Source organism: Enhydra lutris, unplaced genomic scaffold (genome assembly GCF_002288905.1).
Source record: "Enhydra lutris kenyoni isolate GAN:26980312 unplaced genomic scaffold, ASM228890v2 scaffoldscaffold39, whole genome shotgun sequence".
NCBI lineage: Eukaryota > Metazoa > Chordata > Mammalia > Carnivora > Mustelidae > Enhydra > Enhydra lutris.
This window is the reverse complement of record NW_019154123.1, coordinates 14,807,819-14,833,446: the sequence shown is the minus strand read 5'-3', so window position 1 is coordinate 14,833,446 and position 25,628 is coordinate 14,807,819. Positions and strand designations below refer to the sequence as shown.

Sequence of the window (25,628 nt, the reverse complement as noted above, 5' to 3'; positions counted from 1 at the left end):
TTTCTTTTTTTTTTTTCTTTTTTTTTTAACTTTATTTTTTATAAACATATATTTTTATCCCCAGGGGTACAGGTCTGTGAATCGCCAGGTTTACATACTTCACAGCACTCACCATAGCACATACCCTCCCCAGTGTCCATAATCCCACCCCCCCTCCCAACCCCCCTTCCCCCATCAACCCTCAGTTTGTTTTGTGAGATTAAGAGTCACTTATGGTTTGTCTCCCTCCCAATTCCATCTTGTTCCATTTGCTCTTCTCCTACCCCCTTAACCCCCCATGTTGCATCTCCTCTCCCTCATATCAGGGAGATCATATGATAGCTGTCTTTCTCCGATTGACTTATTTCGCTAAGCATGATACCCTCTAGTTCCATCCACGTCGTCGCAAATGGCAAGATTTCATTTCTTTTGATGGCTGCATAGTATTCCATTGTGTATATATACCACATCTTCTTTATCCATTCGTCTGTTGATGGACATCTAGGTTCTTTCCATAGTTTGGCTATTGTAGACATTGGTGCTATAAACATTCGGGTGCATGTGCCCCTTCGGATCACTATGTTTGTATCTTTAGGGTAAATACCCAGCAGTGCAATTGCTGGGTCATAGGGTAGTTCTATTTTCAACATTTTGAGGAACCTCCATGCTGTTTTCCAGAGTGGTTACACCAGCTTGCATTCCCACCAACAGTGTAGGAGGGTTCCCCTTTCTCCTCATCCTCGCCAGCATCTGTCATTTCCTGACTTGTTGATTTTAGCCATTCTGACTGGTGTGAGATGATATCTCATTGTGGTTTTGATTTGTATTTCCATGGGTATTTTTCTAATGGGCATCCCAAGTTGAGCTCCAGAGTTAAACTGGTTGGATGGGTCAGATGCGATGGCTAAGGAGCTATGCAGCACCTGTTGGCCGCTGGGCACCTCACGTGGTACCATAAAGACAGAGATAAATTAATAGAGCATGATTTCCCCCAGCCACTTCACAGTTTCGGAGAGAAAAAGGCATGTAAATAAATCACAGCCCAGCACAGTTAGGCCAGCTTTGCCCTGTGTAAGGATGGGGACTGCATCAAGAGAGGAGTAAGTTTCCCAGGTTAGTTTTCAAGGCAGTCAAGGAGGACCTTCTGTGAATGGCAAATTCTGGGATGTTCAGAATGGTAATTCTGATCCTTTGGAATGCTGATTCTATCCTTTGTTGTTATTAGAACATGGATGGACTTTTCATTATTATTCTGAATCTTTAGACCAGACCAGCCTTCTACAAAGGGCAGAGTCAACAGGAGTGATGGAAAGAGCACGGGGTCCTATGGAAAGGTAGACCTGGGTTCAGACCCCGGCTCTGCTGCCTCTGTTCTGAGGTTTCCTTCCATTCCATGAGCCTTGATTTCAAATGGAAGATTTATCAAACTTTCCTTGCAGAGCAGTTGTAAGGATTAGCTAGAAAGTGGCTAGCTAGCAAGTGTTCTGCCTGTGATTCTCAGTAAATGATAGAGGCTATTATCATCGATACTCTTAATTATCTTAAAAATAAACTGAACACAATAGGAAAAAGGGATTACAGTGTCAGATCTAAAGGACATTTTGGACCAATGACCTTTAATTTTTGGTTTTGAGCATAAACCCCTAAAAAGAATTTTTTTTTTTTAAGATTTTATTTGACAGACAGAGATCACAAGTAGGCAGAGAGGCAGGCAGAGAGCCCAATGCGGGGCTCGATCCCAGGACCCTGAGATCATGACCTGAGCCAAAGGCAGAGGCTTAACCCACTGAGCCACCCAGGCACCGCCCCAAAAAGAATTTTATAAAAATGTGTAATCTCACATATTTTTACATTGAAATCTAATGTTTTCCATCATGAGTTTAAACAATGACAAAGACCGAAAATCCTGGTGTATTGTAAATAGGAACATTTAAAAATAAAACTCTTACATAACTCTTGTAAATGCATTTAGTAGGATCTAAATGCCATAGCTCTGTGATACTCACCATCATCCATTTAAAAAATGTATGAACAAGCTCTTTAACTGGAGTTGAGAATTTTAATTATTTCTTTTTTTTCATGAAACTATATTTCTGGTCCCCTCCCCCAAAGAATTTCATCCTAATGTATCTTTAAGATTTGGGTTCAAAATCGTTTTATTGAATTTCTACAATAAAAATCTGAATATAAATTTTAAAATTTCTAATGCCTAAAATTTTCTCTGTTGTAAAGATTCAAAATATTTTTTAAAATCTTCTGTTGGCGTCTTTATTACAATTATTATTAGTGCATAATTGATCAAAAGAACATAAATATATTGGAAATGTCAATGTCTAATTATTACCTATAAAAAAATAAAAACTTTTAATGAAACAAATAGTGGGATTCTTTCCCAAGTAGTTTACATATCTATAGATGAATGCTACTTAGTACTAGATTAGAACAGTCTAAGATCAATTCTAATCCAACTTTTTGTTTTTATCAATATAAATACTAAGAAAACTTGTTCTTATAGATAAGCACATGGTAATGAAAAGCGTTTGATGAGCAGTATTACTCATTTATTTCCATTCTAAGTTATATATCAAAAAAATCACATAATGGTTTATCACCAAAATGTATTTTTAATGATCTACCAGCTGATATCAGCACTTTGTACAATTTTTTAAAGCAAAAATTGACAACTACCTGACTTGCAAAAGGATTTGTTTCCTAGTTCCCTTATTTTCTACTGCAGAGTTTCTATACTCTGGAACAATGCACCATTGTGGTTAAGATTCAGAATGGGTAAGGAGAAGGGTAATTGTGAAAGGGAAGGTGTGAATGGAGAGCTGGTCTTTCTATTATAGGTGTTCCCAGAAGATCAATTTCAACAGAGAATAGCTATGAAAGTAGAGAAACTGAATACTGATTTCCTTTAAAAAAAAAAAAAAAAAAGAAAGCCATGTTCTCCTGTCCCCAGAAGGGCTTTGCATTTATTTCCATGTACCCCAGTGCTAAAATCGTTGTCTTAAAGAACAGTCTTAATTAAATGCCTAGGTGTTCTGAAATGCCATTTTGCTCTGAGTCAGCCTCTGTTTCCTTATGGATGAAGTAAGTTGTCTTTATTTTTATTGCCCTCTTTCTTCATCTCAAAGTCTTCCTGAACAGGAGGATAAAAATGGTGTTTGAAAATGAATCTTCCATCTGGAGATCATTTGAACAAGGTCATTCCCTAACAAGTTCAGGACGGCATGTTCATTTACCGTTGAAGACGATGGGCTCTTTTCTTGTATTTTTTACTATGTTATTCCAATAGTGAGAATAAAAGATTGCCTTTAGCAGTGTGGTAACATTGAATTTTCCAAGTGGGCAAGTTCCACCCATCCTTTTCCCAGTAGCTGCTGAGTGGCCCCTTTCTCGGGGCTGAGTGGATTCAATCTCAAGCTTTTTGATGTGCTGGTATTCCCGATGCTTCCTTGTGTGCTCAACCTGCCTTCTCTTGCCTCTTGCGTAAGACTTCTCTCTGCCTAGTTTTATTTTTAATCAGGAAGTGTGGATGTTTAAATCTATTGTGCTTAGGCTCGAAACTTTTTCTTCAGTATGTTTGTTAGTTAGAGACCTTGTGGTGGCTAACTTCAGAGAATTGATGCCCTCCTGGGTCATTAATTATTCCTCTTGTAGGGTGAGGCATTTTCCCTACCTCCCTGCTTTTGAAATTCAATTACATAACAGTGCATCATGCTCAGCAAACTTCAAATCCCCAAGCGTGGCTTAGAAGGTATAAAAAGAGTATCATTAAGGCTGGAACATTGGTTTAGTGATTAGCAATGGATAGAATATTAGATCTCACCCTTCCTAGACTCATCAAAGAAAAAAATAAAAGGTGTGGAGCCCCCTATGTTCCTGTTTGGACTTCTGAGCTATCTACAGGTTGGAAGAACCAGGACCCATTCTCCACCCTGGATAATGTTTTTCCAGACTTGCCCCCAAAGTACCTCTGAACTCTCCCTCACAGATTCCTCTTCATACCTGCTCGCCCTTGTTTTGGTTAAGGAGGAATTACTGAGGCAATGTATTTCAGTATTTCCAAGGACCTGAAGTATCTTTTTTTCTCAGAGCTGTGACTAATCCTTTATAAGATGCTGTGCTTTTCTATTTACCACTATTAATACCTTTTCTACTAAATGCTAGATGCAATGCAGCACAAAGCCTGTTCCTGCACAATAGTGAGGAAAATGGAGAGCTGGTGGTTTTCTGGGGAATTTGACTAATTCCAAAGAATGCTGGCTTCCTTGTATCTCCCAACCCCTACTCCAAATTTGCTTGACTTTGCCGTATTTTAGTGAAGTGTTATCAAAGTCATCATTGGCTACTAATGACCTCTACATCTGTCCGATGGTGATGGGTAAAAATCTGGCTTTGTTACTTTGACTACTCTGTCAGCCTTGGGGGGTAGGGTCCCCTTTGGTTGACAGAGCCATTCGGAGACAGCGAGCCCTAATCTGAATTTCCTTTCCTCCTTTACTAACTCTGCAAAGAGCTGAGAAATGTAGAAATTGTTCCAAGAACAAATCTCAGTTGTATTTTTAATGGGAGAGAATGTAAAAGGTAGATGGCATGAAAAGGATATGCCTCTGCCAAGAACAATATTCCAGAGCCCCATTGCAACAAAGGTTTGCCTAAAGAGAGTCTTACTTGTCTGGTCAGGGGGCCCTGTTACTGGACGTTTCGGAAGGAAATCACATGTAATGCTATATACAATCATTAAATTATAATGGGACAACAGGAAAGGCATGGGTTTTAGAATCACACGGTCCTCCCTGGTAAACACCTTTGGCCATCTTCTTAGCCTTTTTGAGACTCAGTTTATCTGTAAGCAGGACTAGTAAAGAGGTGGAACTTCAAGGGTTGCATGAGAATTAAATAAAAATGTACATTGTCTAGCATCATGCCTGGCACATTGTATGTACCAATTAATTTTATTTCTTTGCCCCATCATCTCACCTATAGTACAGTAAAGTTGGAGTTAATATAACATATGTGAATGAATAAATTAAGAGAGAAATTTCAGTATGCATAAGAGAAACCAAGCCATGATTCAGTTCATGGGTTATCTAGTTGTTAAATATTTATTGTGCACATACTCTATGGCAAGTATGCTGAAGAGAGGGGCAAGGGGCAGTTTGGGACAGAGAGGCAGTGGGGATGTAAAGTTATTAATGCAAAAAAAAAAAGCAACATCCCTTTGCATTCAGAAGATAAGAAAAGATATGTAAACAGTTTATATTGTTTGTATGAGTTAAAGTAATGGACACAATGAGTCCTGTAGATGGTACCAAGCCCTGACAGTTAGCCAGCCTTCCAAGCTTCCCATTGACTTTTAATATCTCTTTGGATTTAGACTTGTCTGGATTTGAACCCTGGCTCTAACTAGCAGCCTGATCTTGGATAAGTCACTTTACCTCCCAAGGCATTTTGCCACCTGGGAAATGGGAATAATGGTCTCTCCCTACAAAGATTTTAAAAATAACATATATGAAAAACCCTAATAATTAACCACTGAAGTTACCTAATTCATGACCACTTTTCAAAGACAGAAAATGGGTAGGGGAGGTGAGGCAATCCTGGGCCATTTTATTCCTTAGTATCAAATCTAGCAAAAAGTTATGGGAAGAAATTGCAGACTAATGACTATAGGACTTTGGGATTTCCTTCTTGATTTTAATTACCCGTGCTACTGCTATCCCATTACCACAGATAATCAAGAAGCATGAGTCAGCATTTGGCATAGTAACATGTCCTTGTGAGGTAATGCAGGTTCATGTTTTTCTTCCTGATTAGATGAACAAATGAAGCAACTTCTTCTTTTTTTTTCCAGTGACAAAATGTTCCCAGCCTTTGGGTTTGGTGCCAGGATACCGCCAGAGTACACGGTAAGTGAGTAGAGATCCTTTGCTGTAGCCTAAGGATGACTTGGGATTCCTTCATAGGCGTTCACTCTTTTGGCCCTTGATAAAATTATGTAAGTAGAGCCCAAAAACTAAGAAATGGTCTTCAGAACCAGTGGGATTAGCTCACTGGTACCTATCTTTTGATGAAACTCAATCTCCTGTATTCCAGATGGGTCTTCTCAGAGGTCCGAATGAAAGGTTCCATTGTTGAGCTTCTTTAATAGATATGGTCAGAGACTGAGAAAATACTCAGGAAGCTGATCTCCACTGGCTCAGAACCTATCTATTCAGGTCTGCCCCAGAGAAAGGTCCTACTGACAATGCCAACAGTGAAAGGTCATGACAAGGATGTCTACAGACTCCCTCATTCCAAGTCCCTGAGCTGGCCTATGTGGGGGAGAGAAACAGTGAAGTCCTGAAGGAGAACCGTTTTGGCTTCAAGTACTGGGAAGCTGGAAGGTTCTGTGAAAACACTGGTGTCCTAGTTGGTACTGATTTCTCATGAACAAGGAAGGCAAAGATTGTGAAGAGAGATTTGCACTGCAGGGGAGCTGAAACATTGTGCTGTGGTATACCAGTGTCCTGTGGGACACTCTCCACAGAGAATTCTGCTCCCACAGGTAGAAGGGCCTTGGAGAGAAAGCAATGTCCCTACCCCAGCCTCACCAATTCCTGTGAGGTACATGCTAAGTGGAAGCAATACTGCTCAGTCATCAGTTTCTCTTTTACTGATTGAGTTGCTGAGCAGGAGAAAAATGCTGATGTTTGCTCCCACACCAGACCTCTCAGACCAACGGCCTTCCCCTCCTGTGTCCTTTTTGAAAAAAGGGAATCCAAATCCCTGTTACTGCTGGGGTGAACAGTGGATGGACTGGCGTGTCTCTCTGACCTGTCCTCTTTCTTGTTGGCCTCAAAACCGACACTGTCTTCCCTCCCGGGCATGGCTACAGAATTCTAGAAGCATTTGTTGGAAATTGAGCACATGCAGAGGAAGAACATAGAACAGGAGCTGCTGACTGGTGGCCTGTAGACATTATTCAGGCCACAAATGTATTATATCTGACACAACTTTTTTTAAAGAATTATGCAATTTCATTTACAATGTTAGATTTCTTGCTTCTCCAGAAAAACTGGAAGACCTGGCAACACTAAGATTCAAAGAATATACATATAAGAATTAGCCAGAACTGAGGAGATGCAGTCACCTTTAGATGGGGTATCAAATCCAGAATCTGGACAAATGGGTGCCAGCCTTCTTCCCAGAGCTGCTGAGCTTTGAGAATGACCAGTCAAAAACCACCGGTCTATGGGGAACCTGTGTGTTTCAGTTGGTTAAGCATCCACCTCTTGATTTCAGCTCAGGTCATGATCTCAGGGTCATGAGATCGAGCCCTGTATTGGGCTCTGCACTCAGCCCTGTATTGGGCTGCTTGAGAGTCTCTCCCTCTCCCTCTGCCCACCCCTCCCCTGTCTCTCTCTCTCTCAAATAAATAAATAAATCTTAAAAAAAAAAAAGGCATAAAAGCAACCACCAGTCCAACTACCCAGAGATGCTAGAACATTCTTCACCACATTCCCACCAGGTAGTTTTCTGGTCTCAGCCTGGCCCAGCAGGGCTAAGGTCAGAGGTGTGCAGTGCACTTGTTTCAGCCCCTCCTTTTCTCATCTATGACATCTACCTGGCCCCCCTCCTGGTGTAACTCATCCTTTTTGATATTTTCTGAAATCCTCATGCTCACCTGATCCCTTGACTCCATGCTACCTGCCAGCTAACTTATTCTTCCTTCTGTCTTAACAGACATCCCTCCCGTATCCTCATTGCTGTTCTCAAAAAGTCATGCAAATGCCCCTTTTCCCACTCCTAATTCCCCCTACGCCATGACAGGCACTGATGGTCTCATCCTGTCAGGTGCGCCAGAGAGTTTGTCACAATTGCCTTCTGTAGGATGAAATCTCAGAGTTTGCCTTGAAACTGAGCCACAAGCACCTCTATCTTAGTTTGCACTTTCCTGGGAACAGACCTTGAGGCAAGGATTTGGAGGCAAGTTGTTTATTTGAGAGGTGAAGGAAACCTCAACAGAGAGTGGGGAAATGGGGGCAAGTCAACACAGGGTATGCTGGCAAGTCAGTTACCTCTGTGGGCAGTTGGAACTTAATTCTGCTGGGGGCCCCAGGGAGATCATGCAGAGCATGCACAAACCCCAAGAGATAAGACAGCTGGGGTACTGATACACCATATCCTGTCATCCAGTGAGTGATTAAGGACAACTCCCCAGGGCTGTTGGTTTCCCAATACTTTCAGCTAGGCAGGCCTGAGAAAAACTCAAGGTAAATAAAGCAGGTAAGATGATTGGAAGTCAACTGACTTGCCTGGAAGTGCTCAGGGCAAGGAAATGTGGGGTAGGGCACCAATACTAAGAAAAGAGGGGTCTTGTAACGCAATGACCTATCTTCTAGCCCCCAAAAGAGTTAGTGCTTGGAAATAGCCTTTGAAATGGAAGAAGTCTCTGTATAATTCCAAATGATCCAATAAACATGTCCTCTTATCAGGTTTTAGAAACCAAAAAGTAAACAATATCTTTTTTGACCTTATGCATAGCTCCTGCCAGATAGAGGAAATTGTGTTGGAAGAGGAAAAACTGTATTTATTACTTTTCCAAGAGTAGAGTTTATTTTAACCTGTGTATATGTGAAAATCCTTCTGCCCTATATTTCTGCATATCATGTTAGAACAATTCTTAAATGTCAACGGCTTAGCTGGCACCTTCATAACCATCAGCATGTTGGGCAGGCAGCTTGCGTTACTGAGCTCTCATTGTTTTTATCACTGCGTCTAAATAGAGCTCGGCCAGATCTAAGCCTCCAGGCTGTGGCCAGTTCTATCTGGAAGCTATTTGGAGTTACATTTTTCTTCGATTTCTTTTTTATTTGCCTTATTCTTCTCTCCTGCCGGCATTTATCTGATTCTAGAAAGTCTTCCTGTCACCTCAACTCCACAGGGAGCTTGGAATTCACCCTCCATCTCAGATTGATTGTGTAAAGGCTTAAAATGGTTCCTGCTGCTTAACACATAATGAATGTAATGGGCATTTGCTTGCAAACTCTAAACTCCAGTGCCTCCTTACTGGATTAAAGTTATAATTCTCCTTTCTTCCTTTTTTAAATTTTAATTGGTGTCTAGGTCTCTCACGACTTCGCAATCAACTTTAATGAAGACAACCCGGAATGTGCAGGTAAATCACACATGAAAGCAAGCTGAGGGCTCACAGCCCTTCTGTGGGTACCTTTCCCATTTTAATCTCTCTGCTCTGATGCAGGCTTCCTGGATCCAGAGAAACCATGCTACTCCAAAGACAATGGAGAGCCATAATAACAGAGCAGAAAAATAGCTCTAAGAGGCAGAATGCAGAAGAGGTCTTAAGCTTACAGCAAGAATATTGATAACAATTCTTCTCTGACCAGAAAAACTTGGGGGAGAAAAATTACCCAATGGGCAGTGAAAAGCTATGCCTCTTTCTGCTTTCTAAGTTTTCATTAGGTGTTCATTTATCACAACTTCCTCTCTGTGAAGGAATAAGGAGGGAGGAAACGTGGAAAGCATTTGACACTTTCAGTGTGCTGGCAAAGGATATGACGTCAAACAAGTAGCTTCATGGTTTTGTGCCAGAAAGAGCCTTCTCAAAGGCTTTGGGAGGTATTGTATTATTTCCAGGTAGAAATTCCTCAACATTGTTTCCATTAAATAATGATGATGAAGCGATGTACACGTGACTGCTACGGGCGACCAGGGGTGGTACCTATTAGAGCAGACTCAAGAGGTGGTGTGAAAATGAGAGAAACATTAGAGCTGAATTGCTTGATGGCTGAGAACACAGCCTTTAGATAGATAGAGCCAGACAAGACCTGGGCTTGAATCTTGAGATTTCAACTCCCTGGCTGTGTGACCTGAGGCAGATCATTTAACCTCTCTGAGCCTCAGCTTCTTCACCTATAAAAGGGGTATAACATCTGTTTCTTTGGCTATGAGGATCTAACAAAATCATGTGTGTAAAGTGAGACATTAGGGAAAAGTTTGTGGAAATGGTTGCTTTTGACTTGCGCTTTTAAAGAGAACATCAGCGGGAGTGTAGGCAACACCAGGGATGTGGTATTTTCTTTTTTGCCTTAAGGATATAAGTGTGATGTTGAGAAGGACTGTTGGGGAGCAACTGAATGCTTTATTTCTGTGTGTGTTTGATTATACTTATATTTGAGAGGACTACTGAACTACTGATCTTTGCTAATTTCACCTTAGGAATTCAAGGAGTTGTGGAGGCCTATCAGAGCTGCCTTCCTAAGCTCCAGCTTTACGGTCCTACCAACATCGCCCCCATCATTCAGAAGGTCGCCAAGTCAGCATCAGAGGAAACTAACACCAAGGAGGCATCGGTAAGGAGAGGGCCGTTCCTCCTGCTAACAGGCATTTACCTGGATTTTGGCCATAGCACCCACCCCACTCTGACAATAAATCCAAACATTCCTACCTGTGTGAGTTTGGATAAATGCCTTACCCTTCCCTTATCCTCAGTCTCCTCATCTGAAAAATGGAGATAATCCTACCCAAGTCTGCTGGGTTATTGTGAGGCTTAGAGATGACACATCTCAAATGTCTGCAACATTACAGGGGTGAGGGGTGGTGGGAACTGTCCAAAATTAGCTTCCTTTCCAATGTATCCATACTACTGATGAAAGCAAAGCAAAACTGAAGTAAAAGAATGGGTGCATCTGTCCCCTTGTGGTCAAATGCAACAACACAATCCATCATGGCAAAGACTTGTTTCACATTCTGTTCATGGTTTTCTTTTTTTTTTTTTTTTAATATTTTATTTATTTATTCGACAGAGAGAGAGATCACAAGTAGGCAGAGAGGCAGGCAGAGAGAGAGAGAGAGGAGGGGAAGCAGGCTTCCTGCTGAGCAGAGAGCCTGATGCAGGGCTCGATCGCAGGACCCTGGGATCATGACCTGAGCTGAAGGCAGAGGCTTAACCCACTGAGCCACCCAGGCGCCCCTGTTCATGGTTTTCTTAAGAAAAATTCAAACCAAGGCAACAAGTCCAAACAGAGTTTTTTTTTTTAACCTTAAAATTTTAGAATTAAATATTACCATAATAACTTTTCTATATATCTTTAATGATACCAATATGTTTCTTTTCTAGCTTTCTTAATTTTTTTTTTCAGATTTAGTAGAATATTAGCAATGTCTGGAACTTTCTCTAATTTTTATCCTGGGTTCCAAGATACTGCATTTGCATGAAGAAGATTATATACTTCTCCCTCATCTGCTGACATGAATTCATCCAAGCTATTTGCACTGTAACCAGGTTCTCAGCCATCCTCATATTAGAATGGATGGAGGACCATGCTCATATCTGATGTCAATCTCTTATGTACTGGGGCACATCCCCTCTCAATTATCCAAGGACATTGACACAGCAGTTATGTTCCCCTTCTCTCCTTATCATCTGTTTCCCCTTTCTACTGAAGACTCATTCCCATTAGCAAATGGAACAGGCTATAATATCTATTTGAATTAAACTCTCTCCCTTGATACTACTTTACCCTTTAGCTAATGACCCTTTCCTCTCCTTCAAAACACAAGGAAAGTCTTCCTCACTGTCTCCATCCTCCCATACCAGTAAGAGTTTCCTCCCCAACATTTGTCTGAAAATTATACTTCTCAACGTCAGTGGCACCTCCATCTAGCCAAACACACAGCGGCCATGGAACAAATTTGAATCCTCACAGATGCATGATTTAGAAATAAGGGTTGGACAGGATCAGTATTTCAGTTTATTTTATTTTATTTTACTTTTTTTCATCACCAGAACTTCAAATTCAAACTCTTCAAATGATAACTTGACTCAGAAACCCAACATATAAAGTAGATTTTAAGAAAGTAGACTTTTCTTGCTAAATCTGGATGGGAGATGGAGCTCAAACTTGGCTGTTCTCTTTTACCTCCTTTATCCCCAAGAGCATCCAAGGTATCCCCAGGGATCCCCAGAACCCAATTTGAAAACTGATTGATCCCAGCCCTTCTGGAGTACTGGGACCCACAAGAATAAAAAGAGAACATGGCTGACATGGGTCTGGATCCTGGCCTGATATAAGCCAGCTTGAGTTTTTGATCATGACTCCCTCCACCAAGGTCAGGTGGGTCTGCTCTGAAAGGACAGGTCAGGAATTGGTAGAGGAAGCATCTAATCCACACAGCCCCAGATAATTTACCCTAGAGGCCAGAAACACTGATGTTTTTCCCCCAAAGATATTCCCTGTTCTTTGAGTTGTGTGTGGTCCAGGGACCCTTGTTATTACTGATTGCTAAGGGTCCTAACCTTGAACCTCCTTGGTAGGTTGTGCAAGGAATCTATGGCTGTCAGATTTTCTTCTCAATTTTTGTGGAACTCGTGTACAAATTAAAAACAAAACAAAAATCCCCCCCTTATCTAAACAGGACCTCAAGTTCATTCAAAGACTATAGTATTTCATCTGTGAGCATTTTCTAGCCTGACTTTAGAAGCAACTACTACTGCTCGCTTTATTGGAAATTTCCATCAAGATGTCAGTCCAGCAGTCTGCAGCATATTACCTTTAGCTAGATTGAACCTTGAAAAATCAGATTCTAGAATCCTGACAGTCTCTTCAGATCAGAGGTTTTGGACACTTCTTGCTTCATGAACACCATTAATAACTGGTGAAGCCCATGGACCCCTTCTCAGAAATGCTTTTAAATGCACAAAATAAAATATATGTTATAAGTAAACCATATATGTTGAAATGCATTCAGCAAAAGATTTTTAAATGTGGCTAAGAAGCATGATACGTATAACAATAAAATGTTTCTTTTGTTAACATTAAATTATGAGAACCGGTAACTAGTCTAACAATTCTATAATTTCTAAGTAGTGTTGATATAAATGATATAGGAAGATATTTGCGGTCACTATAACAGGAAAATACCCTGTGATTTCTAGTGGTGACTAAGTCACAAGCGCAGTTAAAACCAATTTTATTTGTTGATTATAATTGAAAAAAATTATAAATTTTAGTTAGAGGTTAGCGAAACTAAAATGTAATTTACCCCAAGTTCACATACTGTCTGAAATCTTTCAGCAGTCCACCAGCCCAGGTCAAGAATCCCTGCTCTAGGGACTCCTGGCTGGCTCAGTTGGTAGAGCAAGCACCTCTTGATCTCAGAGTTGTAAGTTCGAGCCCCCTGTTGGGTGTAGAGATTATTTAAAAATAAAATCTTTAAAAAATAAAATGAAATCCCTGCTCTAGATGAAAAACCAACAAACTGCATTCTGTAGTGTGTTTTTCAATGGCTTGTAGGCTGAGAACAGCTTTTACATTTTTAAATGGTTGGGGAAAAAATCCAAAGAAGAGTAATAATTTCATGCCACGTGGAAATCACATGATATTCAAACTTCAGTGTCCATCAATAAATTTTTATCAGAACACAGCCATGCTATTCATATTAAGTGATAAATACGGCTATTCTCACACTACACCAGCAAGGTTAGGTTGTTGGACAGAGATCACCATGGCCTGCAAAGCCAAAAATATTGATGATTGTCCCTTTACAGAAAATATTTTCCCAACACTGTCTCTAGGCCATTTCAACTCTAAAGTTTCTTGATGTGGTAGTGTGGCTATCAGGTGTTTTATTCCTGGAGGCATTGAGCAGGTAGGGGTGGTCCATCCCCTTAGACCACAAAGATCATATCAAATGGGAGTTGGGGGATGTGGAAAAAGGAGGGAGAAGACATAGAAGTGTGACTCACGCAAGGACTCCATCTGCTCATGGGTCAGAAGCAGTTTCCCTCCAGGTGAGGCATCCAAGGTGTACCCTGGAAGAGTGATGTATGATTCTGGTGTATTCTACACTCTTTCCCTCTATCCCCAACCACCAAGTTGCCTCCTTCTGTCCCTTCTCTTCCCCTTCCTAGCTGTACCATCAGGTCATGCTACTGAAACCTTCCTCCAAACTCCCAAGCCACCTTTTTTGTGACTCTATATGACTCAAAGCATGGATATGGATGAAAATGTACAACTCAGATGAATTTGAAAATTGGTTGGTTAGCTAGAACCAGGGTTGGGCAGCTAGTGGACATGGAACAAAATTAGTCTTTACATTAAACTATATAGAAAGTATTTAGAACATATGGCTGTCTCATAATAGTGTGAATTTCTATTCCCTCCAGGTGTACTTTTGACATGTTATTTTGTTTCAAATATCTTTCCAACTTACAGAGAGAAGCGGGAGCCTTTTAATACTAACAGCCTGTGTGTAACCTTTTAAGTATGATTCTCAAAACCAGGTGTTTTCAGAGTGTAGCTATTCTATCCAGCCTTTCCTCTTTGAAATATGGCAACTTGAAATGCCTTAAAAATCCCACATTTACTACAGATGTTGGGCATGTTGCAAAAATTACATTAGATTGGCATGAATTGGCATCCCGGTGCCCTGCATCCCTCTGATCTCTCAGTAGATGCCATCATAATGTCACTTAACACTTAACATTGACAATAGTGATGATCTCTGATGCCTTCCTTCTCTAGACCCCAGAGCAAGTCCTGAGCCCTCCCTGTGCTGATGGATAGAGAATGTCTTCTCCAGTCTCACTCTCAGATGAGCCACCTGAGAGCCTGTCCAGGTGGAAAGAGACCAGGCAGGCTGCAGGCAGAGAGTTGGGATTTGGAGCAAGAAACCACAGGAGCTCAGCACCCACAAGCACACTCAAACTAGACCAGACCCTGGTGTGTGGCCCTCAGGGGAAGAGGCAACAACCCACACCCCCTGCTAGCAAGGTTTTAGGCTAGTGCTATCCACTAGAAATATAATGGAGTTGTATGTGCAATTGTAAATTCTCCAGTAGCCACATGTTTAAAAGTTAAAAGAATTAAGGGAATTAATTTTAATCATATATTTTATCTAACCCAATATAACCAAAGTATTCTCATCTTAATTTGTCTTCCATCTAAAAAAATTATTAATAAAATATTTTGCATTCTTTCTTTTGTACTCAGTCTTCAAAGCCCATGTGAATTTTGTACTTAAGTCACCTTAGTTTGGATACTAAATCATCACTGCAAATACTTGATCTTTATTTAGGTTTTATGTATTAATAGTTGAGAAACTAGTCACATACCTGAGTTGTTCCAAATGCATTTGAAAGGTTTCCAATAAATGAATCAAGTCTCTGTTTTGAAGGTTAAATTTAAATTCATTAAAATGAAATAAAATTTAAATTTCAGTGCCTCTGTTACTCTGGCCACATCTCAAGGGCTCAGTAGGCACAAGGAGCTAGAGGCTTTTGTACTGGGCAGTACAGCTGTGGACTCTGAAAATTCCCCCAGCTGAAGAGGGTGGGATAAATGATCTAGTCCCACTCCTCAGGAGATGAAGAGGCGTAGACCCAGGGGAGGTTAAGTTTTCCCAGGAGCTCAGACAGTAGAGGCTTTGAGGCCAGCCTGTCCTGACTCCCCCTGCTGTTCTGTCCACCACATTGTGCCATGTAGCTCACTGAAGTGATTCTTAGAATTACCCCATGATTACTCTGCCTGTGTTGAAGCTCCATTCATCATAGCTTTAAGTATTTAGGGCTGCCAACACAGGACTCATTAAAGACTATCAGCACTGTCACTGTGGTCAGGACGCATGGAAGCCACCCGGGTGCATAACTGGTGTTGTCCTTGTCTCCCCTACCTCCCTGTCCCCATGCTCGCCTGGCCACCGGTCAATCCCAGCAATACTTCATCTTGCTGATCCTCACCGACGGTGTCATCACGGACATGGCCGACACCCGGGAGGCCATTGTCCATGCCTCCCACCTTCCCATGTCGGTCATCATCGTCGGCGTAGGCAACGCGGACTTCAGTGACATGCAGATGCTAGATGGGGACGACGGCATTCTGAGGTCACCCAAGGGAGAGCCTGTCCTTCGAGACATCGTCCAGTTCGTGCCCTTCAGGAACTTCAAACACGTACGCATATGTCTGGGGCTTCCCATGGGAGAGGAGATCAAAGCAAACTTGCTCCCACGGTTTCCTGCCAGTGTTTGGGGTGAAGCAATGTCAGCTATCCCTGCCCAGCCACGCTGTCTCACACCCAGGATATGTAGAGCTTCGCTATTTGGAGAAAGGCGTGTAACTCAAGTAATAGCTGAGGAGTCACGCTAAACGTGGCAGCCAATACTTCACTGGTGCTTCCCCTCCTCCATGTCATTTAGGCTCTCTAGTGCACACAGGGCTGCCATGTACTGTTGGCCAGGTTGCTTGCTGCCCAAGGGTGCCTGGTTGAAGTAGCAAAGAAAAGCTGAACTTCAGCGTGGCTTCTTTTTGTCAAGCCATGTACGCTGAGAGAAGCCTGTGTTTGCCTTGGAAAAATATATTCTTGAGATGATAGTAACCTAAATCCTCTGCAAATATACCATAGGCAGCATCAAAGATTTATTTAACTCACTAATGAGGGAACCAGAAAGATGGCAAAGCTAGTTCAAGGGAGGGTATAAAATAGCAGATTATGGTGGGGGTGGGGGGAATACTGGAACAAGTTTCTTTTTTTTTTTTTTAAGATTTTATTTATTTATTTGACAGAGATCACAAGTAGACAGAGAGTCAGGCAGAGAGAGAGGAGGAGGCAGGTTCCCTGCTGAGCAGAGAGCCCGATGTGGGGCTCGATTCCAGGACACCGGGACCACAACTTGAGCCGAAGGCAGAGGCTTTAACCCACTGAGCCACCCAGGCGCCCCTGGAACAAGTTTCTTAAGGCAGCTTCAAAACTGGTTAATGACCAAAAGGGTTATAAAATCATCCTCGTCATCTTATATTACCTTCTCTACTGGGCAGAAATCTTATCAGTTTTCTGCAAGGTAACATTGAGCTTTACACTCTTGGGTTCCCATCAGTAATGAAGAGTAACTCAAGCAGTGTCACAGTCCCCAGATGACCCTGAAGCAGGCCCATGAGACAATGCTCTAGCATGGCACAATTTTTCAGCATTTCGGAATCTGGGATAATTGTCAACTCTGGAGAAGAAGAGGCACCTTTAAAATTTACACAGAACCCTGCACCCGTAGGGCTACAATGGCCCAGGGTAACCCCTTCTCTGGTTCTCACAAGGGATCCCTCTGTGCCGGTAGAGGCCCTGAAGAACCTTCAGAGCCTCTGCCAGCTGTGTCTGGGAGTCAAGTAGGTCCTCACAGGCAGTCTTCTGTGTTCTTCTGTCCTGTGCCCCTCATGGAAGCCACTCTGTCCACCGAGGCCTGGACCTCTGCTCTGCGTGGGGTGCCAGGGAGGCTGCTCCCAGGGCTGGTAACTGAACTGAGGCTGCCCCAGTGGGAGGCAATCTCCAGAACTCTCGGTGCCCTGAGAGACCCTGCAGTCCCCTGGGAAGGGACAAGTGTCCTTCCTTTGGAAACCCTTCTGTTATCTGGACCCTTAATGCAGTGAAGTCTGCATTCCTATGCCTCCAGGACCCCTGCCACAAATGTCCTTCGCTTCCTCTCCAGCCCCTCTGAGCTCAGGCCTGGAGTCACTTATTTAGAGTCAGGGTGAGGAAGGACAGGCTCTGTGACATCCACTATGAGCTTCCCCTCCTGATACTTTCTGGAAAAGCCTTTCTCCTCAAGCCAAGAGCCCTCATTCAAAGCAATCCTTTTTGTTCTCCTAGCCACTTTATCAGATATGTCCAGAAATATCTGAATCCCAGTTTGGGCTCACACCAGCACACCAGCCACGCTGGGTAAGGCTAGTGGAAAGATGGCTGGATCATTGTTGATTATCGACAAGTTCCAGTGCTGGCATCAGAGCATTTAGCATATGCTTTTCATAAACTGTTGTTTGCCACCTTCTTGGGACATGCCTTAAAGCAAACTTTCAGATAAATAATGAGCTCAGTAGCCTCCAGTGAACCCTACATCTGTTGGCCTGCCAGGACCGCTTAGCGAGATCCCTGGACACGCCAGGGCTCCCGGAACAATAAGGCATTACTCCTAACGGTAATGCCGCACAATTGCGATTCTCCTTCTAAGGAGGACTATGTGTCATGAGCATCATTAGAGGAGCCTGAAATCAATCCCTGGCTACAGTGTTGAATGCAAAGGGAGTTCAAGAACACCCAAGCCCCCAGCAAGCACAGGGGCAATAGCGTGGGTGAGGGGCTTAGCCGTGCTACCATAGCCCCCCTTCAATCTGCACAAGGGGACTGTTTCCAAATGAAACCACTTGCTAAATAAAAGAGGCTCACCAAGCCCTCAGGCTGTTTGCAAGTAGACAGCAAGGAAGGGTATCGGGGAGGGATGGGCTAAAATGGGTGAAATTTGCCACAGTTTGTGCTCATCAGTGAAGTGACTTACTTGCATAATGCCCAAAGTGGGGAAAGGGGGTAGTTCTTCCAGACTTTCAGGTCCTTCCCCATTTCCTCCCAGCCAGGCAGGAGTAGCCACATCACCGACCACCACCCATAACTCCGCATGAGTGCAGAGGGGTCAAAGATCTCCCTCCCTAGGGGATTTGTGTACTTCCCCAAACCACCATCTTTCTGTTCCTGCATGCCATGCATGTTCCTGCCTCTCCCCCACAGCCTCCTCCTGTTCCTCAAACACTCCTGGAGCGCCTGCCGTGGGTGCGGCACATGCTAGCCTGGGACCACAGTGAGATTATAAAGGCATGGGTCCGGGCCTCAAGGAACACACCAGAGAATGACATGGTTGGGATGTAGATGTCCCCAGAAAACTCCTATGCTAAAGCAACCTGTGGGGACCCAGTGTTGCCACAGGACTTGAGAGCAGAGAGGAGCAGCGGTGAGGAAAGCCTCGAGGCTTACGCTGGCCAGAGGAAGGACAGACCTCTGGTGGGCAGGGAGTTGGGGTGGGGCTCTCAGTGACAAGGGAAGCACCCTGACCAGGGCAAGGGAATGGGGTTCTGCTCTCCTGTGTCTGCCACACAATCTCCAGCTGCTCTGTGGGTGATAAAAGCAACACCAGGAGCATGTCACAGCCCTTACCTGCATGGACTTCAGCTTAGGGTTTGAAAACCATATTATCCGAACTTATCTACTCTGAATTTAATACACAGTAAATAAAATGAAAGGTGAGCTAACATCCTTTCCATTAAGCCAGAAACGCATGAATTGCCTCCCTTTGCATGATAACTCAACTTTGAAGTGGACAGGGCACAGACTCAGAGCTGTGTGCTCTGGGCAGGTTATTTAAGTCTGTGCCACAGACTTTCATCTTTAAAATGAGGCAAACGACACACATGTTAGAAGAGTAAAAGTGGTGCCTATGTAAAGCTTAGCACAGCACCTGGTCCTCGCACGTGGCTAATAAATGAGCTGCTAGTACCAGCTGCTTTCATGTTTTTGGCCTTTTCCCAACCAGATAATGCCCCCAAGCCCTCATTGCTTACCAGACCCACCAGCCCAGATATGCAAAGGAGTGGGAGAGTCATTCAAAAACTGTACTGTCTAAATACAGTGACAGATAGCTAGATAGGGCTATTTAAATTTAAATTCACTAAAATGAAACAAAATTTAAAATTCAGTTTTTCAGGGCCACCTGGGTGGCTCAGTGGGTTAAATGTCTGCCTTTGGCTCAGGTCATGACCCCAGGTCCTGGAATCGAGTCCCACATCGGGCTCCCTGCTAAGCGGAGAGCCTGCTTCTCCCTCTGCCTGCTGCTCCCCCTGCTTGTACTTTCTCTCTCCCTCTCTGTCTCTTTCTCTCTGTGTCAAAGAAATAAATAAATAATTTTTAAAATCTTAAAAAATAAAATTCAGTTTTTCAGGGCTCAATCTAGTGTCTAGTGACTACCACATTGGACAGGGCAGATGTCAAATATTTCCATCACTGGACCAAGTTTTGCTTGACAGCACTGTTTAGGGATATCACTGGCTTCATATAACAGTAAATCTATCTTACAGTGGATTGCACAAGTTGTTCTTTTTAAGATTTTATTTATTTTTTTGACACAGAGAGGGAGAGAGAGAGAGAGCACAAGCCAGGGGAGCAGCAGGCAGAGGGAGAAGCAGGCTCCCTGCTGAGCAGGGAGCCCGATGCAGGACTCAATCCCAGGACCCAGGGGTCATGACCTGAGCCAAAGGCAGACACTTAACCAACTGAGCCAACCAGGTAGCCCCTGCACAGGTGGTTCTTAACCAGGGACAACTTTGGCAACATCTGGAGACATTTATGATGGTGACAGCTTTGGAGTGCTGTTTGCATGTAGTGGGTAGAGGCCAGGAGTGCTGGTAAACATCCTACGATGTTCAGGACAGTTCCCCACCCAAAAAAGTATCTGGCCCAAAATGGCAATAGTGCCAAAATTGAGAAACCCTAGATTGTATAAAGACAAATATGTTGTTCTTATGCAACTAGAAGCTAGGGACTGGTAGCTGCCCACATCTTTTTTTCAGTGATTTGATAGTATCAGGGCGAGCACTTGGTGATCCCTTTGCTGTTTGCCCATGATGATAAAACAGTCCCCATAGCTCCAGGAATTACATTCTAGTTCAAAGTAAAAAAGGAAGAGGAAAGGCAAACAGAACCAACCATGGCTGTCCCCTCTAACCAAGAAAGAAAAGCTTTCCAAGAAGCATCCTTATGTCTCAAAGGATGAAATTGGGTCATATTGGGATGTCTGGCTGGCTCTGTCAGTAGAGTGAGTGACTCTTGGTCTCAGAGTTGTGAGTTCAAGCCCCATGTTGAGTGTGGGGCCTTCTTAAAATAAAAATTTAAAAAAGAAAGAAAGAAAATGGGTCATATGGCCATCCCTAGGTGCAAAGAAGGCTGGGAAATGAAGTATTTGGCTTTCTAGCCTTTATATGAGATGTGGTCAGAGAAGATGGTACTTTCATAGTGACCCCAGTGTACGTGTGGACCATGCTCTAACCCAAACTCTGAGCAGACATTTATAAACTAAAAGAGCATTCATGAATGCCGATTGCCCACATGCTAGGACATCTTCAAAATGTGAGGGGTCACTTTAGAAAAACTCCTCGCCATGTTTTCAGATTGTTTTTAAGATAAGTGTCTCTCTTTTGAAACTCCTAAAAGCTGGGCAGGATAAAACCAATCCCTATTCCTTGCTGTCGTGTCTTTAAGAACACTGGGGCTTAGCCAAGTCGAATGGCTGAGTGGCAAGCCACATAAGGAAGGAAAGAGCAAGAAACCAGGTCATTGGGCATTTTGTCTAGCCCTTTCTTTCCTTTGCTGAGGAATCTCCAACACTCATTAACTGGTGCTTCTGCTTCAAGTTTTCAACTTCAATAATAGCTAATAATGAGGCCAGAGCCAGAAGTCAGATCCAGCTCTGCCTGACTCCAGAGTCCATGCAGAATACCAACCTCCACCTTCCTATGCCCCAAATCATGCAGTGGGATCATAATGCTAATGGAATAAAGGCTCCATTAATTAGTGGTATTCAAGACACTCTGTCACCTGGGCTCAAGCTTATTGTCCAACTGAATACCCCCAAAATCCTGCATCCCCAGCACACACACACACACACACACACACTTTCTTTAGCCCCATCAGATGACTCACTGTACTTAGAATGGTCAAATGTCATCCCCCTTCTCTACATTTTAAAACATGCCCAACTGAAACACCACCACCCCTTGGAAGCTTGGTGTGATTTCCTCTAAGATGACTTAATCTTCATTGTCTGCGCTCTGGTCCCAGGGTGTTTGTAACTCTAGAGCAGTGCTTCTCAAATTTCAGTATGCATAGGAATCACCCTAGGGCATCAAGTTAAAATGCAGATTATGATTCAATAACTCTGGGATGGGTCTAGCATTGTATATTTCTGTTGAGCTCCTGTGTGATGTGATGCTGCTGGTCTGTAGCATGTATTGTGTTCGGTCTCAGGGCGGTGTTCATTTTGACCACACCAGGCTCCCCTCTCATGTTTATAACTCACTTAATGGCAAGAACCACAGACCCGTAAACTCTAGCACAGTGCCTGGAACTGAATGCAGATTGGAAACAAAACTCAAAGAGAATCCATTCCACCGTCCAACTTTCACCCAAATTCAGATGTGAATAGTTTTGTATTTTGAGACAAGCATGGGAAAATATAACTAGGAAATAAAAGGTTTATTTTCCAACAATCTAACAACTCTTGCTTGGAGTAGATACTCAACAAATACCAACTGAATGAATGAATGAATGAGAGAGAGAGAGAGAGAGACTAGCTGCTCAGAGTAAAACTGCAGCCTTTAAGCTGATTCTGGATCAGATTCCTTGGGCCAGGTGCCAAAGTCACAGTGCTTTCTTCTTCCTTCCAGGCATCTCCAGCTGCCCTGGCAAAGAGCGTGTTGGCTGAAGTCCCAAATCAAGTTGTGGACTATTACAATGGCAAAGGGATTAAGCCAAAATGTTCATCGGAAATGTATGAGTCTTCCAGGACGCTAGCACCGTGAACTACACATACTTTTACAGAGTTCTGAAATACTATTCCTGCTAATATTTAATACTTCTACTACTCCTGTATTTAAAAAGACACACACACACACACACGTACACATTTAAAAAATAGCACGTTTCGGTGATTTTTAACTAACTGACAATTTTTTTTGCATGTGTAGCCCTGAGGCCTGGATCTGTTAAGCTCTTGTATTGTTAAAGACTTTTTACAAAGAAACACGAATAATTACAACTTACTCTTTACATTACAGCATGTCGCCTTGAAATAAAATGTTATCTGTATCCGTTTTTTATACAGGTTTGTTGAAATTTTGCTAAATTTCTTATTATCTTTACACTGTAAAGCATTTTGACACATTTATGGAAAGTCGATAGCCAAAACATAATTTGGTTTTATCTGCTATAGGATGAGAGACTTTTCAAAATGGCAGATGCATGGACTGTATTTTGCATGTTTAAAATAAAACACACACACACACACACACACACACACACACTGTTTTTGCAATTGTTATCTATAATCCCTCCCTGCTATGAATGGTCTCTTTATTGAAGAGGTTTACTCACCTAGACATAGTCTTCTAGAAGTGGGTTTGGGGCACCGAGCCCAGCACCTCTCAGACTTTACTGTGCACCCAGATGACCTGAGGATCTCGTTACAAATCAGACTGTGGTGCAACAGGTGTGCGTGGGTCCGAGATTCTGCATCTCTAACAAGGTCCCAGGTGATAACCATTGTAGTCCACACTTAAGAGTTCTGAGGTTCTAGACTCTACGGTGTTGTCCCAGAGACCATCTGACACAGGGAAGCACCTAGTCTGCTTGAGAAGGGCACTTTTCCCCTGCCAGTAGCACAAAGTCCCGCCTGTCTCTGAGGTGGGACTAGAAAGTAGTGAGACTGACTCCAGAAGGTGCATACCCCACATCAGTCTCACTGCTTTCTAGTCACAACTCTTCCTTAAACAGACTAGGGAATGATCCTCCTCGCCAGCCTCTCCCCTCTCAAAGGGGACATCACACAATCCCAAAGGGAATGGTTCCGTTTTTATGTCAATCCTGAGGAATGACTTCAAAGAGTCTTTGGTGGGACCACAACCATGGCAACTCGTCCATGGCAAATGGCCGTGCGGTATGGCTCCCCAGAAACCCGGCCACCAAGTTGACCTTTAAGCTTAGTGTGGGGCATCTTGTTGCCTCTTTTTATCACTCCTGAGAGCAAAATCTATCAGATGAAATGCCTAGGATCATTGTTTTGCGTGGATATGAACTGGCCAGTCTTGAACCAGAAGAAAGAATGTTTCACTTGTGTGTTGTTCTCGTGGAGAAATGGACAAGTGTTTTGCAGGTACGAAAGGCACAAGAAGGAACTTACTTTTGGTCAGAGAGATAGGGAAGTAAATCACAAGGCAAAATAGATCTGTTTGTTTTTTGTTGCGGGAGGAAATATTAATAAGCAAATCAAATGCCTTGTATGATTTCCAGTGTTATAATTATAGATCTTAACCTTGCAAATACATGTCAGCCAAATGCACAACATTTTGGGAATGATGGTTAAAAAAAAATGTACGACTGAAAAAAATTATAAATATTTAAACTGTATTGTTTTATGAATAAATTGGGTACTTACAGAATTTTTTCTGAGAGTGATAGTCTTGTTTCTCTTTTCAAAGCAATTCGCCAGTGGATTATTTCGTGCCCTCAGATTAGGACTAGTTCTTTCACAGTCCCATAGAAACAAAAGGATATTGTTTTTAACAAACAAGGGATTAAAATACGTAGACCCTATTGTACAGAATTATCTGATGGTGGTTTCCAACCCCAAACCAGGACACGAGCTTCCATGTTGATGGGCCTAGAACATAGTAAGCACTCAGTAGATATTTAGTGAATAAAGAGATGACTAATTGAGTGAGTGAATGAATGAACTTGTTAATGTGCCTCATGATTGATCTCAAATCTATTGTCAATTTAACAGGTGAATTAAGTGGCTAAGGCTGTCAATCAAAATGATGCACTGTGTCATTCTCAGTTATCTGTTGGGATCTATTACATTCATGTCAGGATTCCTTGGACCTGTGAGATAGGATGACAAGGACAGAGTCCAGTTTGCTTGGCCAGAACATCTGGCAGCTTCCTTTCCTTTTCATAGCCAGACTGAAGCCCTTCTCAGAAGAATAGGAACAGCCGCTAACAATTATTGAAGGCTTACTGGTGCTAGGTAATGTTCCAAGTGGTTCCTGTATACCATCTCATTTAATTCTCCCACCAGCCCTATGAGGTAGATGGTGTTACCAGTCTCCTTTTGCTGATGAGAAAACAGACCTACAGAGGTTAGGTAACTAACCCAAGGTCACACAGCTATCAAAGACCGAACCAGAATTTGAACACAGACACCCTGGCTCCTGAGCCTATTTCCTGATCCCAATTCAGCTGCCCTCCAGGCACTATACCTATCTACTTGCCCTATTAAGCAGTACGTAATTGGGACATTCACGAGAATGAGGCTTAACACATGACCTTTCCCTCCATTTCAAAAATTTCTGTCTCATCTGGTGATCTTAGCTTCTTGATGTGGGCTCTTGGCCTGTTGTGATGTAACTAACATCCCCCTGGGATCAGTGGAGGAGACCCAGGACTCAACCACGTCTTCCCAACTTCCTGCTACAAAGGAGACCCTGTGGATCTGATGTTACAAACACAAATGCTCCCAGGAGCTGAGCGACCCATGTCAGCAACTGAGGAGGAACAGGTTTAAACAAGGGGCATCAAGAGTAGAGTGTGGGGAGGATGGAGAGAAACTGGAAAACATGTGTCCCAAAGAGGGTCCGGCTCTGGGTGGGGCGGGGCCGGGGGGGAGGGTTCCTGCCCAACCATGGACCCAGTGCAACCAGCCCATCAGTTTCCCAAGAGAATTGGAAAATGTGGTATTTCACATAAAACCTCACAATTTGTAAATATGGTAATTTCATTCAGGATTCAACAATTGTTTTAAATATTACAAGGGCCAAACTGTAAGAGTCAAAGGAAAAATACCTCTGGCCTTAAATTGGCTTGGAGGGCAAATACGGAATCACTGAGTTATGCCCATGTGTGGTCTGCCCTCCACAGGGCCTCAGTAGATAACATACACTCCAAAATTCTTGGGGACCCCAAAGAGATTTTATTTCTGTGGTTTATATCTATTGATATTTGCTATTTTCAAAATATTTATTAATTCATTTCCATAACAATAACAAATCCATTATACC

The 25,628-nt window shown here is 42.8% G+C and overlaps 1 protein-coding gene across 1 annotated transcript in view; it reads left to right on the top strand.

Moving 5' to 3' along the window:
* The window catches only part of LOC111155085 (copine 4), a 338,389-nt gene extending 315,696 nt beyond the window's left edge, over positions 1–22,693 (top strand). Inside the window, exons 11-15 of the mRNA XM_022515133.1 lie at positions 5,840–5,894; positions 9,094–9,145; positions 10,207–10,340; positions 15,702–15,938; positions 22,242–22,693. Coding sequence (XP_022370841.1) covers positions 5,840–5,894; positions 9,094–9,145; positions 10,207–10,340; positions 15,702–15,938; positions 22,242–22,376 — 613 coding nt within the window. The 3' untranslated portion in view covers positions 22,377–22,693. The remainder of the gene's footprint in view (positions 1–5,839; positions 5,895–9,093; positions 9,146–10,206; positions 10,341–15,701; positions 15,939–22,241) is intronic.
* The last annotated feature ends 2,935 nt before the right edge of the window (positions 22,694–25,628 follow it).